This window comes from Girardinichthys multiradiatus, chromosome 14 (assembly GCF_021462225.1).
Source record: "Girardinichthys multiradiatus isolate DD_20200921_A chromosome 14, DD_fGirMul_XY1, whole genome shotgun sequence".
NCBI classification, from domain to species: Eukaryota; Metazoa; Chordata; class Actinopteri; order Cyprinodontiformes; family Goodeidae; genus Girardinichthys; species Girardinichthys multiradiatus.
Window position 1 is genome coordinate 31469693 of NC_061807.1, and position 19996 is coordinate 31489688.

General features: G+C 39.6%; 1 protein-coding gene and 2 non-coding genes across 5 annotated transcripts in view; 1 reads left to right on the forward strand and 2 right to left on the reverse strand.

Moving 5' to 3' along the window:
- c14h20orf27 (chromosome 14 C20orf27 homolog) overlaps positions 1-19256 on the forward strand; it is a 40407-nt gene extending 21151 nt beyond the window's left edge. For all 3 annotated transcript variants that reach the window (XM_047386495.1, XM_047386496.1, XM_047386494.1), the window contains exons 4-6: positions 9368-9506; positions 11701-11826; positions 15920-19256. In XM_047386495.1, the coding sequence (XP_047242451.1) occupies positions 9368-9506; positions 11701-11826; positions 15920-16020 (366 nt within the window). In that variant the 3' untranslated portion in view covers positions 16021-19256. The remainder of the gene's footprint in view (positions 1-9367; positions 9507-11700; positions 11827-15919) is intronic.
- trnan-guu lies at positions 10097-10170 on the reverse strand. The gene has a single exon. It is a non-coding gene; the product is annotated as a tRNA-Asn (tRNA).
- trnag-gcc lies at positions 13511-13581 on the reverse strand. The gene has a single exon. It is a non-coding gene; the product is annotated as a tRNA-Gly (tRNA).
- Positions 19257-19996: the final 740 nt, after the last annotated feature.

A 19996-nucleotide genomic window follows, 5' to 3' on the forward strand; every position in this document is an offset into this window, starting at 1 on the left:
CTATTGCAAGTGGTCATCAACTTAGAATACTTTGAAATTATGCATAAAACTGCTTAGTAACTAGGCTTTGGAGATAGAAAATAAAACATTTTTATGCATCAAGATGAGGATGTGGACGATTCTGACTCAAATGACCAACTCCAAAACGTGATTATCCCAACATTAATTTATAACCTAATTTAAGGAATACGGATGCTCCAGCACCGGGTCAGTTTATGGTGAATGTCACAGCCAAAGAGAAAATCACTTGACAAGAACCATGCCATATGCAGGGTGTGTGAAACAGAAAGGAAATCTTGTGAAACACGAGGAACTATATTACATGTCTTGACCGGGAGGTGAAGGTAAAACGACGCTTTAAACTGAAGGCCCATCAAGCTAGCAATGCTAAAGATTCCCCACAGCTCAGAAAAGGCTCATCTAATTACAAAGTTCTCCGATTATTATCACAAAGGATCTGCGAACCTCAGAGTCGCTGAGAATCAGGTCTTTTGAGCTATGGAGCAGATAGCATGTTGGGTGCTCCAGTCATTCGTGTCTTGGGGAGAAACGGCAGATCGCTAATAAAGCTTAAGCTTTGGTTATTTAATCCATTCCCACCGCTGCTAGTACTAAATGTCTCAGACACATATGGGATTAAAACAGCTGTCCTTGTGGAAACATTCAGAACTAACATCCTGAATCAACGTAAGTTTTGAATTACAGTAAAAAGTTAGAAATGTGTCCTAAAGTTTAAACCAGATGTTTACATACTCTGTATAAAAAAAAAAAAACCTTTTTTTTAAATCAGACTAAAATTGACTGTTTTGGGTTATTTAGAAATACCTAAATTATTTTCTAATTGCTAAATGCAGGAATAATGAGAGAGAGAATTTTCTGATACTTTAAAAAAAATTCAGTAGTTTACGTACACCAAGATTGTCATGCCCGGGTGGTGATGTGCTAGATTTGTAAGCTCCTGAAGAAAGTCAATCTTCTTATTATTCTGGCGTTCAGCAAATAGAAACAATGTTGGCTGTCCTAGCTGACATAAAACATGAATAGTTAGGGCTAATTTAATGTCAGACAATAAGGGGAAAATGGTAATGTGACACCCATGTTACACTCTTGACAGGTTGCCAGTCAGATTTCCATTATGACTTGGGAACTTTTTTATGGCTTGGAAATTAAGTCTTGTTTTACTGAATTCATTTCCTTTTCACAAGAAGAGTAAGCGTTTGAAAGCTGCTATATCCAGTTTTCTGATATGACTGGTGGCATGAAAACAACTCTTTGCAAAGGTAACAAGATAGATGCTGTGATTTGTCTCCCTGTCCGGTGATCCTCTACTGAAACTCCTATTAAAACAGAGCAAGGACAAAACATTGGCTGGAAGACACATTTTTATTGACCAAATGATAGGACTGTGATCTTATTATCTGGCTGCAGAAACCCAGACTCGTTCTTTGCTATATATAAATGTCCCTGAATGGGATACTTTCTATGTCTGAAGGTGATATTTCGAGACAATGCTTTGATCCAATGTGCCAATTCCTGCAGTTTGCTTGAAATTGGATTGGTCTCATCTGTGAAATATCCAGGAAAAGATTAAAGTCTTCTTATCACTATTAATCTCTGTAGGCTCTAAAGGCTTACAACAATGATATTAGACGACTCCGATTTCATGTCCTAAATCCTCCTGGTGCTTGAGTTGGTAGCTATCCAAATGAAGGTGCTGAAAAATGTATAGATTGATACATTTGTTCCTTAAATGTTCTGTATTATGCATGAATTTTTCAGGTTTAGCGTATGAGGAAACAGAGCCTACTTTTTCTATCTCATTTGCTCTCTCAAGGAAACCAAAATGAAGAAAGGTTCTGTCAAGTGACCTAAAGTTCCTCTTGCAGCGCTGTAACTGAGCCTGTGCAAGTGTTAACATTGACTCACAGTCAGGCTTGTTTGCTTGAAGACTGTGTATGTGTGTAGATGGACTGTAAACTTGGCTGTGACCCTCGCAGTTACAAACTGGCCTGTTTATGTATCTGCGTTCTTTCTCACAGCTCCTCAAACATGCTCAAGAGTGGGCAGAGCGCTATCAGGCCAGCATCTTAGCTTGCAGCAGAGATGGGAGGGGGTTGCTATAGTAACGGTCTGTGGGGGGTGGCGGGTCGAGTCTCTGCAAGCTAACCAAAGATGTGGTGGGAGTATGAGATGTGGGGTGGTGATGGTATGCATAAAACAGCTGTATTAATGTCAGATATGATGAAACGAGATCTGAACAGCTCCATCTCTGCTTGTTAGAGCTCTGCGTGGGGTCTGGCACAAACCGCAGACCATTTTTATGAGTATAGCCACTGTTTCTAATTACAATGGTGAAGCTGGGAGATGGTAATGAGCAGACGACCGTGCTGCAGAGATTGGCTGGAGAAGTGTTGCTTCAGAAGCCACACATTGTTAAAACTCCAGTACTTTTCACACAGGACTTATTGGACATGTTTCCTTTAAAGGATGTTAGATGTTCATAGACAGTCCTTATGTTTCCATGCAGATACCATCATGTAACAACAGAGTACTGTTTTATGAGATGCTGTCAGTTACTGATGAAAAGATGTTCTCAGAGAGCCAGTTCTTACAAAACTGAGCTAAAATAACAGAGCCAAGCTAAGATTGATAATCAGACAGAGCTGAAACTGCACTTGCTTTTTTCTAAATGTGCACCAATCAGAAGGCCAATTTTGAGTCTCCAGTTTTATGAAGCTCTGACCTGCCAATACAGATTTTGAGCAGTTCCAATTTCTCCTTTTAGTGCGTGCATTTAATCACCGTAATATTTTTTAAAATATGGGTTTCATTTGAAAAACGTTCTGCATAGATAGATGAGCATAGATTGTAATTTTGAATATAGAATATTTAGTAAATATTTACATAGTTATTTAGTGTGCACATTTGGAAAGTTAGGCTTAATGGGGCATATCACTGACCACAAGATGGCAGCAAAGTTCCTTAATAGGTGTTACATGGTGAAAATGCATCAACAGGCATTAGAGGTACACAAACGCCACATTGGCTGTGTGGTGGTTTGAAGCGAATTTGTGACAATGTGCAAGTAGTTAAGAACTATAATATTAGCAGATAAAGAATGTTATTGTAGTCTTCCTGCTGCGAGCAGTAATTTATTATTTATATTAGGAGCAGAGGCAATGTCCTGCTGCTTGTGTGGAAAACCAATTGATGTAAAACAGGGCAGTAGACTTCAAGCTGGCTACCCGAGCAGATAGCCCAAATAATTAGCCAACTTGTTATATTTGTGTTGCTCTATAGAGAACAGCAGGCACTTTACAGACACACTAATTACTATTTTTTGTCAATCTGTGTAACTAAATCAAAATAATAAAATTTTTTTATGAATAACATGTTTATAACTAATAATTTTATAATTTCAGCAGAAGTAATTTTAAAATGTGGTTTTAAATTTAAGACATAGGTAAAAGTAACAGTTTCACAGTATTAACACAACAACATGATCTCTAAAATTCTCATATCATTAAAATCTCATACCCGTCTATACCTAGTCGCATTACTACATTATTAACAAGTATAGACAACACTAAAGTTTAAAACGTATAACGTGATGTAATTGCTTTTATTTGAAAACTGAAATTTAGGTGTGCCGCAATCAGCAATAAATCAATTAACTGCATTAAATTAATCGCATAATAAATTAAGATGAGCTCGATAATTTTTTTTCTTCCTTGTGTCTTCCTCTTTTTCTACTAAAGAGACTGTGTGACCCCTGCCTTTTCGTTTGCTGACCTTAATCTGTGCGAGCTGGTGTGTCGCATTTGTTGTAAAACAGCAGCAACTAAACGTGGCAATACAACTAACATGCATCTGCACCAAAAACATAATCATCCAATGCAGTTTTCCCAGTCGAAAAAAAACTACAACCTTGCCGTCTTCGTTTTCCCAACAGACCACAATCACTGGAGCGTTTAATCTACCAGACTAAAGTAGCTACAGTTTTGAATATTGCCTGTTGAGGCATCTGCTCTTATTCAAATTAAATACTTTTGTTGTCAGTTTGCACTTTCTGTTTATAAAGCTGGCGGTTTGGCCTGTTTTCCCTGTCTGAGTCTAATGATTAATGTTTTTTAAAGGGCATTTCTTCATAATCCATTTTATTTATTGCTTTTGGTTGTTTATTTGGTTGTGTATTTATCTTTGAGAGGGTGTAGCTACTTGCATTATTATGCTGTTATCATTATATTAGTTGAAAATGCTCTCGAAACGCCAGTGTTATTGTTTGTCGCAATAATTTCTGGGACAATTTATTGTCCAACAAAATGTGTTATCGTGAAAGGCCTACTGAAATTCAGCTTCTACTTTCTAACTCCATTTACTTTAAAGAATGCAGTTAAAAGCTTGAACGGTAGCAATGCTTTTGTCCCCAGAGCACTACCACTTTGAGTTCAGACACTAAGAAAACCCCACAGTGTTTCAGAGAAACGGCCTCAGGTTAGTTTGCTCTTTCATCAGTTCACTCCTCCATGTCACACCCAGGCAGTACCATTTGGTCATAACCTACTTCACACACAGACCCTCGGTTAACGTCTCATTTTCATCCCAGAAATCCCCCTAAATTGACCAAAACTGGAACTGAGTAAAGTAACGAGAACCCAAGCCAATTTGGTGAAAGTAAAGATTTTCCCATTCTCTGCCTTTGAAAATGTGTCAACAGGAAAAAAGGCCCACCACTGCAACCATAGGAAAACCTGTTTCACTTAACATATTTTTAGTTGCATGTGTGACCCAGTTGGTTTTAGTCTGGAGCCCTAGTTGGAAGCCTGATAAACTGATGTTAGCTCTTTAATTAGCCAGGCTGTATATTTTGTACCAGCAGACACGGAAACTCATACACCTGGTCGCAAAGATGTGATTCAAAACAGCATTACCTAAAAAAGATTGACGTAACCCTGCTCTGCTATGCAGGCCATCACTGTTGGTGTTTTGTGCTAAATATCTCCAAAAACCCAACTCCGTCTTCTTTTAACAAAGGAAACTGTGAGTTCCTTTTCTTCAACTGACAGCTTGCAACAAACAGGTGGGGGGTGAGGAGGAGGACTCTTTGCTTCATATGACCAGAGAAAACTTTGGTACATCTCATCTAAAGGAATTTAAACATAAGGAGAAAATGTACTTTTTTTGCAACCATAACAATTAGGCATGGATTAGTTTCCTTGATACCGGAAATTGATCCATGCCTAGCTCAGATGCTTTCAGTTCACCTATGTTAAAAACCCAGGAAGGTTTACATATGGTGCTGTTACTAGTGTCGGATTCCCCTGGACAGATGAGCAGAAACCTAATTATATGACCCGGTTTCTGCATGCCAGTCCTTTTAATGTGACGGCAGCAGAGCTCATTTAGATATTGATGCACTTAGTTGGTGTCCCATTAATACATTTTTTTGCATGTCTAATAGGGGTTTGTGGTGAGTTTATTTTGACAAATATTTATAGCAACATCACCTAAAATCATGAGACTATTAAATATTGCTTGCAACTCTAAACTCAGTAAAGCTCTGTAGTTCAAAAGAAGCATAAATAACGTATTTGGTGGTTGTTTCTCCTAATGCTGCATATAAATATTAGTGTTTATACCCCTTGAACCTTTTGATATGTGGTTGCATTAAAGACCACAAACTCCATTAGTGGGTTTTTATCTGATAATCAACAGCTAGTAGTCTACAGTTGTGAATTGGAAGGAGAAGGATACTTGGTTTTTCGTACGTCCAAGTTGTCGCTCTCTTTCATTCAGCAGCCCTGCATTAACGCAGACTAACTTCACCACTGTGGCATTCGGGCCCTCCCTTCACCCCACAGGCTCACCTCAACTTTCATGGCAGAGAATAAAACTGTGAGCTGCTGCTGGAAGTTTAAACTGTGCTGACATGATAAGTACGGAGAAGAACCCTTCTTTAGCCGACGAGGCAAACGCTAAAGTGTTTTTCGGACGTAATTTGACCTGTGAGGCACATGGAAAGAAAAAGCCGAAATACTAAAGGATGCCAGATGCTAGGTGCGCTAACGCTAACATCAAGCAACTTGAGCAATTAAAAAAGGTCAGTAAAGCTCCTGTTTCTGCAACAGTGAACTAGTAAAGCTCCTGGACGAATTAAGCTAACTCTGTCTGTTTAAATATTAACTACCTGCTGACAGCCAATCTGTGCTACTACGTCGAGATGGGCTTCCAAGTTGTGGAGTCCACACCTTGCACCTTGCAGCGCTCCGTTTTACTGCATGTATGAATTAACGCAGAAAAATACCCTCAGCAGACGATTCCATCTGCTACTAAATAATGAAGCAACGAAATGACCAGCGTGCCTCCCCCATTCCTTCTCTGTTTAGTTGTAAAGGAATTAGCAGCTAATAATGGCTAATAATAATGCTAGTAAACATTAGTAAACAGTGGACCCCGACTGAGAATTAGAGCAGAAACCAGTCAGAACCAGTATCAGTCTACCCTGTTGACTGTACTTAATCACCAAAGAGAAATGACCAGAAACACAAATGGAAAAGAGCTGCTAATGAATATATTTGCATGGACCAGAATGTTGTCTACATTGAAAAAACTGTTTTAGAACAGAATATTCTCAATGGGGAAATGTTTGTGTATCAGCTGCAGAGTTGCAGGCAATTGGAACACTGAGCCTGGTTCTGGTTCTGCTGGAGGTTTCTTCCTGTTACATGCATGCTCAGTATGAGGGATTGCTGCAAAATCAATGCCAGTGACTGTCCACTGTCTCTACATGCTCATCCAGGACTGAATGCTACAAATCACTGACTGGATGCAATCTGCTGGGTTTCCTTAGAAAGTAAAAACTTTTTATCCAATTTAAATAAATAACTGAATCTGACTGTGCAGTTTGATAGTTAGGATTAAATGGATTGTATGTACCTGACTTGAAATCTGTATGTTTTGATTGAATTGACTTTGTAAAGTGCCTTGATATTAAAAGCATTAGTTGGGTATTAATTTATTAATTAGTTATTATTAAGGCAAAGTTATTAAGAGAACCGTTCCATAGTAGCTCTGTCTGTATGTTTTGGGTCGCTGTCCTACTGCAAGGTGAACCACTGCCCCAGTCTGACGTTTTCTGCAGCCTCTAACAGTTTTTCCTCCAGGATTGCCTCGTACTTACCCCCATACGTCGTTATATCTGGACTTTATTCCATAAAGGCAAAAGGTCAAGTGGTGTGCATATTTTTGCAAAGCACTGTTTTATATTGTGTAGTTCTCACCTTTTCTTCTCAACAAACTACTGAACTCAAATATTCCTCCTAAAGCTTCTTTGTGATTGCAGCTCAGCTTTACACTCCAAAGATAAAGTCTGCTTTTGGCTAAAAGCGATTTAGACTAAAGGTTATTTTTGAAGTTATTAAACAGCTAATGAGAGATGCTTCAGCATAATAGTTTATGAAATCAAGTTTTTCCAGACAGTTTACCGTCTCAGTCTCTAGAATGATTGATTTTTTTTGGGCGAGGCTTCTTGAGACAACGTGTGTTGTGAATTGGCGCTATATAAATAAAACTGAATTGAATTGAAGTAAGTGTTCCCCATGTAGATGCTGCTTGGACCCTTTGCTTTGCTCGGTGCTGTAACCAGGGGCTGTAACCAGGGGCTGTTGAGGGGCTGAAGCAGCCGCCTCCTGCTCTTGCTGGAGGATATTATATGTTATCTCTCCTTGCCTGCATATCCCCCGCGTCGTTCTCTCTCCGTCTCTCCTATTATCCCAGAGGGTTTCTACACTCCTTGCCGGGATGATTCCTCCTCATGAATTTTTCTCTTTGCTGAATCTTTGTGTGTGACATCTTCGTCAGGAAATTACTTTGTCCTGCTTTTTCTAACCCTTTCCCACCATATGTTCTTCAGCATATTGTTAACACAAGCAGAGTACACAATTATGAGTCACTTCATGTTTTATAATGTTGGTAAACCTATCCCTCAGGAAGCTCACCTCAACCCTTTTATTTTAGTTCTTAAAAAAAACTCCATTATAGCTTTAAATGTCACTAAAAAATCAGGACAGCAATCTAGATCATTCAGATATTCTGTAAATATTGACCTATAAAGGTTAAAAATTGTTATTTGAATCTTGAATGAATGAATTGGTAAATGTTTTTAAAACCTAACCTTAAGTTAACCCTTAGTACTGATCCATAAAGATGAATAGATTGCTATTAATGGGATTCCAGCAACCGGTCCTGCTTTTTCATACATCAGAATACTTCAAAATGGTCAACACAGAGCAAAATTCTTTGTCAGCTGCTCTTTGTGCGATTTATTGCTCTTTACTTATCGAATCCTTCTTTATTGGAGCCAGAGCTGTCTCTGATCTTGCATTAAGTGGTCTGTTGATCTCTGTTTTTCTGATTGTATTACATGCATTTATCTCTGTGCCAGTCATGGGTTTACATACATTCAGCTCCAGAATGAATATGATTAGTATTTGGGTTTTATTGTTCTGTTTCCAGGGTTGGGCTAATTTCAGCCTGTTTTATCTAAACCAAAACCAGTTCTTCTGTCTGTTTGGGATCATTGTCGTGTTGCCACACCCAACTGAGTCAAAGTTTCAACCATCTGGTCCAGACTGTTATTCTCAGAAGAGAGCAAATTGGTCAAGAATGATAAGGGACAACCCATCAGTGGGTACATGCTGTAACACACGAAGAACTTCACTGTGGACTGAGAGGGCGCTGACCCAAAATAGACATCTTCTAGCACAATTAAAATGTGCAGCTGTTAACATGTAAAAGCCAGATGCCTTCTAGAGAAAGATCTTTTGGTCAGTGTAGACAAAAGTTGAGCTCGGTGACATGAATAATGTTTGTAGGAGTGAAGGCGAGGCTTTCAAACCTCAGAACACTGTAGCTACTGCTACGCATGATGGTGGAAGCAGTTTTCCTGATGCAATGCACAAAGTATGTAGAACAATAGAGGAGGAGGACTACCCCTGAATTCTCCTGTAGCACTGACACTGAAATAGCTACAAAGCATGATGCTGCCACCACCATGCTTGAGATGCCCATGATGATGAGTAAATGTACATTTTTAATTGGCTCTGTGGAAGCATTTATCTGGAGGGAGGAGCGTGTTAAGAGCAATATGGTGTTTAGTGTTCAAAAACAGTTGAATAAGGAAACAGTACTTTGAATTATCCATCTCTAAACTGATGGGTGCTTCCTACCATACAGCTGCTTCTTATACATACCTGTCTTCAGTTGTCTTCTCCACCTACTCTCTCGCCAAGGATAGCATTTTAGTTTACAACCAGCGCTAAACCTTTGGCCTGATTTTCTTGCTTTAACATATCTCTACCGTTCCTAGGTTGGCTTCCTGAAGACGCAGCATCGCTATGAGATCGTATTCACCCTGCCAGAGGTCCCAGGTCTGGGTAAAGATGTGTGTCCAGCTCCATTACCCAACCCACACCTCAAAATCACCAACATCTCAGCGGCACCAGAGGGTGAGTTCACGGGTGACTCCGCAGAAGGAAATTTGGAGTTTGCATCAAAAATAAAGTTTTTAACCTGAGATTTTTCTGCTGAAAAGATTAAAGGTCAGATCAGTATCTTTACAAAGATCATTATTAAATATAATGTCACAATATCTATCAAGGTTTCCTGCAGTACTGCAGCTGATTAGGAGTTGGCTATAGCGAGGAAGCCCTGCATGAGGCCAGCATCGGATCATGTTACAGTTGAACAGACTCTGAGCAGGGAGCTGTGTGCTGTAGCTTTATTTAAACAGAGCTATACAGACACTCAGCGTGAAGAGCACGTCGGACCAGATGCGGGCTCTCAGTGTTTGTTTAACACGATGCAGACGATAGTAATAACGTGGTTAATGAGCTGAGGTGATCTGTGGTCGCGGAGGATTCTGAAAGTTACAGCAGAGTTACAAAAAAATGTGTTTGTGACGTAAAGAAAAACATAACGAAGGTTGGGTCCATATTTCCTGAACAGTTTAGATGTACAGATAAGATAGTATTTTCAGTTTATCTCCACCAGAGATTAGAAAAAGTTTTTCTGATTAATTTGGAACCAAAAAGCTGCTCGTCCCTGGGTGGGCTTGAACCACCAACCTTTCGGTTAACAGCCGAACGCGCTAACCGATTGCGCCACAGAGACTTGCTGCATCAGGGCAGCGTATGTAGGTTCTCAGAGCGCACTACATGGAAAGGAGTTTAAATGTCCTGTTCAGCTGTAATGCTTCATCCCTGATCCCTTTACTATCTGATGGGATCTGATTTCTGTGTTTGGGTTTTGGTTCTTTCAGAGTAATATCTACATACTCAACGTCACACGTTCGTTCCTCCGTTTCTTAGATTTAGTTTGAAAGTTTTCACCCAACCAAGACGTTTGATCCTGATATGAAATGAGACAGACGTTTACCACAAGGTAATAGTATAGAATCGGTATAATTTTTGACAAGTTCTGTTTTTACCTTTCTTGGCAATCAAGCCAGCTTTTTGTATGTTTTCACTGAGATATTTAACCAACCATTCATTTTGGTAATGCGTTTTAAGTCTTCAAGGTTGAAAGGCCTCCTTGCCATCACTTTAATCTGTTGCTCTCTGATCAGATTCAAGTCAGGACTCTGGCTGGACCGCATAAATAGTGCTTCCAGTCAGAAAAAACATGTTGAGTCGGACTGTTTTCTCTTGATTGAATCTGATCAGTGATCGGCAGGTCAAATACAAAAAAACTTCATTAAATAGTCATTAAATGCATCGAAAGGAAGAACTCCCACCATTTTTGGCCTATAAACGTATCAGGCAACAGCATGTACTTTGGTGCACATTGTCTGAGTCCAATAAAAGCCATCTAAAAGTTAGAGACGTGCTTTTAATGGATGAATGAGGATAATCTTCCTTTATTTTCTGCTCACATCCACTACCGCTATCAAAAAACCTGCAGGGCATTTCTTTTCTCTTTAAATCCAGGGGTGTTACAGTCAGTGTCCTGCGATTTGTAGATGTAGTTACTGGTTCAACACAGCTGAGTCAAATGAATGGCTCATTACTGGGTCAGTGTAGAACTTCATTACACAGGGGGTAGGTTGTCCAGGGTTGAGCAGAGGCACATTTAAAACATCACCATTAATAAGCAGTCTGGAAAAGTATGGCATTTTGAAATAAAAAAATGTGAAGGAACCCTGAAGCATGCAGGACACCACATCATGAGCAAAGGAGTTGGCCAGATCTGTTACAGCCCTTAGGAAAAAAAACTGAATCGATCCGAATCAGACCTCAAACAAAACTGGGGAGTGAGTATCGGCCAGAAACACTTGATCTCTGCATCTCTACATTGAATCACAGTTACTGGTTATAACATACTATACGATGTTTAGCCCTTTCTGACGTCTAACTCCTGCAGATTATTTATGCCAAAGATAAATTATCAATGACACACGATTAAAGGTACAGTCTGAAACTAAAGAGGGTTTCTGACCTTTACTGTCGCACCCTTATATATTACTGTCTAAAACTGTGCATCCACCTCAGCTGACTTTAGCAGGTGTGTCACTGTGTTTATTAAATTTATGAGTGGTTAGTCACGAGGCAGCTGTTATTACATGTTATTACAAAGCCTGGCAATAAGATGAAACCTGATCACTCTGCTTCGTCTGTCTAGCTGCGTGTGTTTGTGTTTTTTAAGGAGGCCTGAAGGTAACGTGCGAGTACTTGGCCCTGCAGGAGGGGGTTCTGTGTGAGGAGGTGCTGCTGCTGAGCGAGACCAATGACGATGTCTGCATCAGGGTCAAAGTTCATGCCAGAGTCATGGGTGAGGTTATTTTAACAGCCTAAAAAGCAGCATTTCTCGTTTTTCTGCACTAAACAATTAATACCGCTGACCTCTGCTGGTAGCTGACCTTTTTCAATTGAGTAATGAAGGAAATTCAAATTTCTCTTAATTTATAAATGAGAAAAGCATGAATCACTTAGGAATCACATGAGAACCAACAGATTCTATGCTTTTCAGAAGTATTCACACCGCTTGAACTTTTCCACATTTTGTCCCTTAACACCCATAAACCTCAATGTATTAATTTAACCTCTTTGTGATAAACTACCCAATACAAGGTAGTGTATAATTGTGATGTGGAATGAAATGATGCATGAAATGTGTGGCATACATTTGTATGCAGCCACCAACGGGCCATAGTTTGTAGATGCTCCTTTTGAGGAGGAGAGGAATCTCTTCCTCGTGTTTGAAACTGGTGTTGGTTTGAAGTCAGTGACAAACATCTGAGATGCCTCCATTCAACAATGGCTTTCTTCTTCCCACTCTTTCATAAAGACTAGATTTGGGGAGGGAACAACCAATAGGATGATGGAGATTGTAATTTAGATGGCCATGCAGTTGTTCCAAACTCTTTCCATCGTCAGATGGTGGATTGAATAGAGTTCTGTGAGACGTTCAAAGCTTGAGATATGATTTGACAACCTAACCACCCTACATGTACTCATCGGGGACCTCTGAAGGCAGCGTGTTGTGCTGGGTTTTATTTAAGGTATCAAAGGGGGTTGAATGCATAGCTTATCACAATACACCAAAGTTAGTGGTTTGCTTGGAGTTGCTGTAATTTTGCTGGTGCACTGCTGCCCTCTGCTGGTCAGTATGCAAACCGCCATTTTTGTTCACACTTTACTATTCAGTTCCTAGATATAACCTTAAAATGTTACATCTTGTTTAAAGGTGGTTTATATAGGAATACAGAGACCTTTATAGCTGTACATTGTACTTTTTAATGTAACACCCAATTAGAGAATCTCAAATCTATTATGACATTTTTGCCCAAGCAGTTTTTTGTGTCTCTGTATTTCCATTGTATCCAGAGGATGTAAAAAATCAGTATCTTCTCAGTTTAACTCTGTCAGAGCGGCTTCTTATGTTAGTAGATGGAGATAAAAGGGAGTGGTGGTGGGGGTGTGTTTACCCATCTGTACTTATAAATATAGCACGGCCTGAACATCTGTCCAGATGTCTGCTTGTAATTTAAGCCTGGACAAAAACCAGATCGGCGGATTAAGCTGTGCCTCTACCTCGGTTGTTGTCTTTGGCAGCAACCTGGCTTTTAGATAAGAGTCTAAATAATACAATATTCTGCTTCTTTGCTGTGCCTTTAGTCATTTTCAAATACACCTAATATTTAAACCTTTGCTAAGTATTGCATTTGGTATTTCATATTATTTTGAGATAAGTATGCATTTAGAGAAGGCATATTTATAGTTGTTACTATTGGTAAAACAGATTTAATCTTGGACCTCAGGCGACCCAAAGGCTTTTCTTGACAGACTGTTATTAAAGAATAGGAAGATGGTCTCATGATACTGAAAGTGGAGATTTCTACAACGTGAATGAATAAAAGTTTGTGTTAGATTGTGAAAACATTTACATATTGTTGTGTTCTCAGGTTTTTAAAGAATACCATGGTTGTTGAGAGTAAGAAAAAGGCTAAAACAGTTGCATTGGCCGGGAATCGAACCCGGGCCTCCCGCGTGGCAGGCGAGAATTCTACCACTGAACCACCAATGCTTCCATATACCCAGGAAGTACCCTCCCACTGAAGTACGAAGCCCACCCCTGCATGTCAGGCTGTTCCATGCTCACATAAAGAGGAGGTTATTCAGGCTCCATCTTTACAGAGTGGGAGCTCTCGGGTGAATATTATTGCTTAGCAGCATTTGCAACAGCAAACAACTGTATCAGAGGGTCTATACAGCTGGATCTTGATCATGCAATGTTAGAGAGGCAGTAAAAGACGCTGGTTGAGAGGGGGAGGGTAATGTGAAAGGCGGGAGTGGAGGGATCATGTTTTCCCACTGGAGGCTCCCAGTCAGCTCTCTGCACGCCGTGCATAAACCCGTTCAGTTTGACACCTCTACCTGATATCCTTATAGTTGGCTCAATCAGATTGCCTCTAGCTAAGAAGCATTTTAACCCTAACAGATTGTGTGAGGTTCAAAATTAAATTTAGCAAAATTTAAAGTCTGCAACTCTCATGTGGTTTGGATCAGAACAAAGCAACACAACCCGCAACAAAAAAAACCATTTGACTCTTCTCTCTGTGCCCAGTCTACATGTGTCATTGGGCTTAATGTGTGCATTTGGGGAAACTGTATAATATTCTCCACCTGTTTATGTGAGATGAGCCAGATCTAAATTTGTTAAAAGTTACAGATAGAAATTTCCAATTGACCATTATCTGATGAGTATCAGCCTTTGTAGAAATTCCTAAAAATGTCATTGATTATGAATTAACACACTCTGCTGAGTTTTTAACAGAGGCAATAGTTGCTTTCTCTTTATTTTTAACTCATAAGTGAGAAATCTCCCAGATTTGTTGCCATATTCAAAGTTATCCATGCGAAGCCTTTGTGCCAGAAACTGTGTTTCCTATTCCAGCTTAGCTTTCCTTATTGTGTTCAGTATGTGTTGCTCTTTGGAAGCACCGTAGCCTTCCTCCAGCAACTTAAAGCTAAGTCTAATTCCAATATACTTGAATTCTCCTCTTACGAGAGAAAGACATGTACAGGGTACAAAAACTGTACAGAGAAATTACACTCTCAAATGCCTGTCCTTGTACAGCCAAGCCAGAGCTGGAGTTGGGTTGAGGTCCACCAGGGCTGCCCCCTTGTGCCCAAGTTTGAAAATGATCTTAAGGACGGACGGACGGATGGATGGATGTTTTAATTTTTTCTCCCCATACCCCTTGAGTTTCTAGATCCACCTTTTGCCAGGTATGTCTCTATGAGCTCTGAGCATCCACAGGCTGAAAGGTTTGCTCGTTTTTTTGCAAAATACTTCAAGCTCAGTCAGATTGGATGAAGAGCATCTGAAAACATACATTTTCTAGTTTCTTAAGAAGGTTTTAGGTCAGGACCAGGCTATTCTCACACATGAACATGCTTTAATTCTGAACCGGTCCATTGTAGCTCTGGTAGAATGTTCAGGGTTGTTGTCCTGCTGGAAGGTGAACCTCCATCCCAGTCTCAAGTCTTTTGTGGCCTCCAACTGGTTTTCGTCCAGAATTGTCCTGTATTTAGCTCCGTCCATCTTCCCATCAACGCTGAATAGCTTTCCCCACAGCATGATGGTGTTACCACCATGTTTCTCTGTACGAATGGTGTGTTCAGGGTAATGTGCAGGGTCGGTTCCACTGTAGCATCTGGGGCAAAAAGACCCATTTTTGTCTCATCCCAAAGAGCACCTTCTTCCACATGTTTGCTGTATGGCTTAGGTAAAACTGCAAGCTGAACTTCATAGGGCTGTCTTTCCACAGTGTCTTTTTTTTCTTTCCACTCGTCCATAAAGGATACATTTGTGAAATACATGACTAACAGTTGTCTTGTCAGCAGACTCACTGACCTCGCCAGTTTTGGTGGACAGCTATGTCTTGGAGGGTTTAGGTTATGTCATTCTCTTTCCATTTTCACATGATGGATTGAACAGAGCTCTGTGAGATGTTCAACCTTAGGATGTTGTTTGAAAACCCAACCCTGCTTAAACTCCTCCACAACTTCCTCTCTGACCTGTCTGTTGTTTTCCTTGGTCTACATGATGCTTGTTCTCTAACAAACTTCTGAGACCTTCACATAACGGCTAAGGATAATTACTAAGGTCAAATTGCACACAAGTGGACTTTATTTACTAATTAGGTGACTCTTAAAGGGTGCCGTGAGTAAAGGAGGACCGACTGCTAGACCCCCGCACCTTTTTAGATTCTTAATTTGTAAAAAATGTTGGAAAGCATGTAATATTTTCTGTGCACCTTACAATTATGCACTACATTGCATTAATCTATTCCTTAAAATCCCAATAATGATAAGTATTCCAGTGGCATTCTTACACGATTATTAATTTGTGCCTCCAGATCGTCGCCATGGTACGCCCATGCTGCTGGACGGGGTCCGCTGTATCGGCACAGAGCTGGAGTACGACTCGGAGCAGAGCGACTGGCAGGGATTTGACTGAACCTCGAGGCTCCTAGTCCCACTTGCACCTGCAGAAACAACACACCCTTGTCAGACGTTTACACCCACCAAAATACACATCTTTTCACATAGAAAAATAAAAGCTTCCATTCTGATTCGTGTTAGATACGCAGATTAGTGCAGAGCAGCATTTCATCTGGCAGCCATTGTCATCCTGGCCTCAGTGTTTAAGGTCAGACCTTTAATATGGGAAACATTCCTCTGCTGTGACTCTCTCAGCAGCAGCATCAGAACCTTCTTCTCACCTGTTCTTGTCGTAAACTGTGTTTTCCTTACTGAACCTGTAGAGGGCAGCATTGCCTCATGAATCAGCCTCAGATCCTTCTCAGTGCTTCTTGTTCTCTAGTTCTTACTGCTCTTGGATTTATAAGTTTTAGGTGTATACAAGGGCCCATGCATGAACATTAAAAAGCTTGATTCTGGGAATAAACATCTCTGAACTATGAAGTATGAACACTGAGGTTATAATGTCTGTTTAATCAAGAAAGGGCATTGTATACCACTGTATGTAACACCTCTCCTGTCAGGGCTTTTCTGGAACCCAAAGGTTCCTGTAGTTTTTTATGTGAAATGCATTTTACATTCTGTAACGGACATTTCTGTTGTGCTCTCTTGGACCTTTTCATCATTACTATTTCAGATGGTTATTTTTTTGTTGCTTTGCCCTAGCTGCTGCTTAGGAGACCTTTAAAATGGGTCAGGGTATTTTAGTTAGGACAGGTGAGGAATGCATGTGCAGCAGCTGTATTTAAGGAGGGAAGAAATGATGCCTCATTATAAGGCGCCCAGGTAAATGGCACAAATCTGCAGCCATATTTCAGTTTTCTGAGGTGCATTTCTTACTGTACGACTTTAGTATAAAGCGGTATTGACATTAATAACTGAGAGGTTTTGTTTCGTCCTACCATACTGTTCTCAGCGGCATTCATTTATGATTGAGCTACAGAGTTTTACAAAAATAAACCAATTAAATGGTTGAAATAAAAACCACAATCCACTGCAAAAACAATATTTTTATTGTATTAAACAGAAATATAAGCATTAAATTGAGTCTGCAGACATCAGGTTATAATGCCAAATGTGTGAAAATTGAAGATGTTTTTTTGTCTGTTTTTTAATGGAATATTTTTGGTTTGACTCGTGTTTTTTTCTTGTTGCTGCCCTTGTTCAAGCCATCCAGCAGGTAACCAAGTAACTAATTAATCCACAATGTGAATAATCCTATTTTCTAAAACCTGTTTCAACCACTAAAAGGGCATATATCATCATGTCTACAGTTCTTCCTTCTCAAGTGTGTTCAGGCTTGTAGTTCATGATACTTATAATTATCTCCTGGTCCAAAATTGAAAAATATGTAAAAAAGAACAGGAAGCGAGTACAAGGCAGCTGAGAAGTCGGCTGAATCAGTGAATCAATGCATAGCACAATGGCAGCGCAAGACAAAAGTAGTGATAGCAAAGGCCTCCGTTCAAATTCATAAAATGAAGATTAATGTAATTATTTACCTCAGGGAGAAGTCATGGGAACTGTCATATGTGAGACATAGCTTAGAGACCTAACAGACCGGCACCCTACGGAGGAACATAAAGTCGCCCTGTGGAGAGTTCAACCTGCCTATAATTCACCACCGTAGTGAATGTCTTAATGGGACATAAACTCTTAATTCTTGCAACATTTGGGTTCATGTAATTTATGCTCCAGTTCTGACCAGCTTTGTTACTCCAATTTCCCCCATTAGCTGTCACCAAAATACACTATATTGGGAGTCCATGCTGTAGCTGTACAGGTCCCCCTTTTTCCTATATGATCAGTCCGTGTTTTACCAATGATGCGCTAACTACACTCCTGTAATGTAGCTGACAAGTCCGTTGTGCCACTGAAACATTTTAGGTTCATCTGCAGTTTTCTGATGTTGTTTGGCCCTAAAAGAAACTTCAGGCTGATGTTACACATGCAGATAATAGAAGGGAAGTTAAAACAATCAGACAGAATCAAATGATCTTGCCTCCATTTGGATCAAACAGAGATAATTTGATGCTGCTACATTTAATTATTACTAAAAATATTTGCTACCTGATTAAATTTTTGCCTGTGAACAGTCCCCACACTCACCTTGATGGTCTGGCTGTTGATTACCTGAGCTATTGATCATAGATGTGGCATGAGCCCCCATGCTTGGCTTGTTCCTTCCTTTAAATCCAAGATTCCAGTTATTTTATACAGAGTGTTTCCAACAGTGGGACTGTTGACCTGTACTGGGTCAGGAGGAATCCGTCTTCTTCTCTGGAGCTCAGATTTCCTACACTGATGATCTTTGGATGATGATCTTTTTGTTGTCACCCCACATATTTCCGTTTAAAAGGTATCTTAAGGAAAACGAGCTGTTTTGTGGTTTCGGTTAGAAAGTGGTCCAAGTGGTGCAATTACAGATGTCATCATCCATACATGGGAGTGCCTTCCTGTTTTAGAGGCTGCTTTTGAGTCAAGAACGTTTATTTTAACATTGCTTATCCACTTGAAAAAAACAATAGAGAGGCTGATTGTGATTTTTGTTTCTTACCTTCAGGATTTGTAGGTTTTCTGGCTGTAAAGTTTGATGATATGTGCCCTTTAAAGACTTGAGACATTTCCAAAGCCTTTACAAACACGTTTTGACAAAAGTGCCTTTCAGTCCACTGTCCAGTCACCCTTTGTTTTATCAGTCCTTACCTACCCTCTTTAACTCTCAGGCAGCGCTGATGTGAAGTGAGAGTTGCTCTGATGAATAAAGCATGCTTAGGATTTGAAAATAAAGGAGCATTCTGAGTATTTTTGTCTTCATAGTCCAGAAGGCTGCCTGTAAACCCCTCAAACTTCCACCCGCCGGACAAAATCCCTCACATCAGTGCTTATGGATCAAGTGCCATGATCACACATCTCATTTACAACCCTTTAACAATTCCTACTTTATAACCGTTTTTTGTTTCTGAATGTAGTCAGCCTTAAAATAAAACAAGCAATCCACTGTTTCTCCTCTTGATTTTAACACAAATAGATTTAACTGGTGTTTTCTTAAGCATAATAGGGCAATGTAATGTGTTAGTGTAAGAACAAGGAGATCGGTAGCGTAGTTTTTCATGAACGCCGTGCTTTAATGTGTGGAGACCTGCTTCCCTGTGAGTGGAAACTGTTTTTGTTTTTTTTATGTGAAAAGAGGAATAAACAAGTGAGCCTGTATGAGCCGTGTCTCTGTGTCAGTTCTTATGATTGAACGCAAGGTGGCAGTCTACGCTGCTACAACAGACATATTTAACCCGCTCAGTTTGTCTCAAAAGTTTCTCTTTGCGGTTTCATTTGGAGTAAATTAAAAAGGCAGGTGATATTGTTCAGGTGATTCTTTTTTTAATTAACATAACTTTCCCACATTTTAAATATGCTTTGTGTTGCATTGATTCACTTTTTACACCAAAATGTAAGTCTTGTGTCAGTCAGAAAGAAATCTAGATTTTGCACATTTTAATGTAAGCGGATAAAAAAAAATGTAAAAAAAAATGCTATCAGCCCAGCCGAGGAAATGTTTGATTCCAGCTTTGAAAAAAAAAATATTTTGAATATTATCAGCATTTAGATTTGTTTTCCAGATCTAGAAAGAAATGTTTTGAATGGTATCTATTAAAGATGTTTAGCAGTCTATAAAAATGGGAATAAACTTATCCTTTATTACTTTTTTTATTTACTTTTTAAATTATTCTGCAACCAAAGTGTTAGAGAAGTTCAGTTTTAACCTTTTAATGGCCTGCTTGCCTTAGATATTATGATTCTGAATTGTTTTGGATGTAAAGTGAAGAAGTGAGTGTGCCAATACATGTGCTGACGCATTTAAACAGGATACAATAAAATAAACACACCCATAGTGTGATTGTGGAAGCATTGAGGGAATTTTTTTTATTGCTGTGGCACGAAAGTCTCCAAAAATA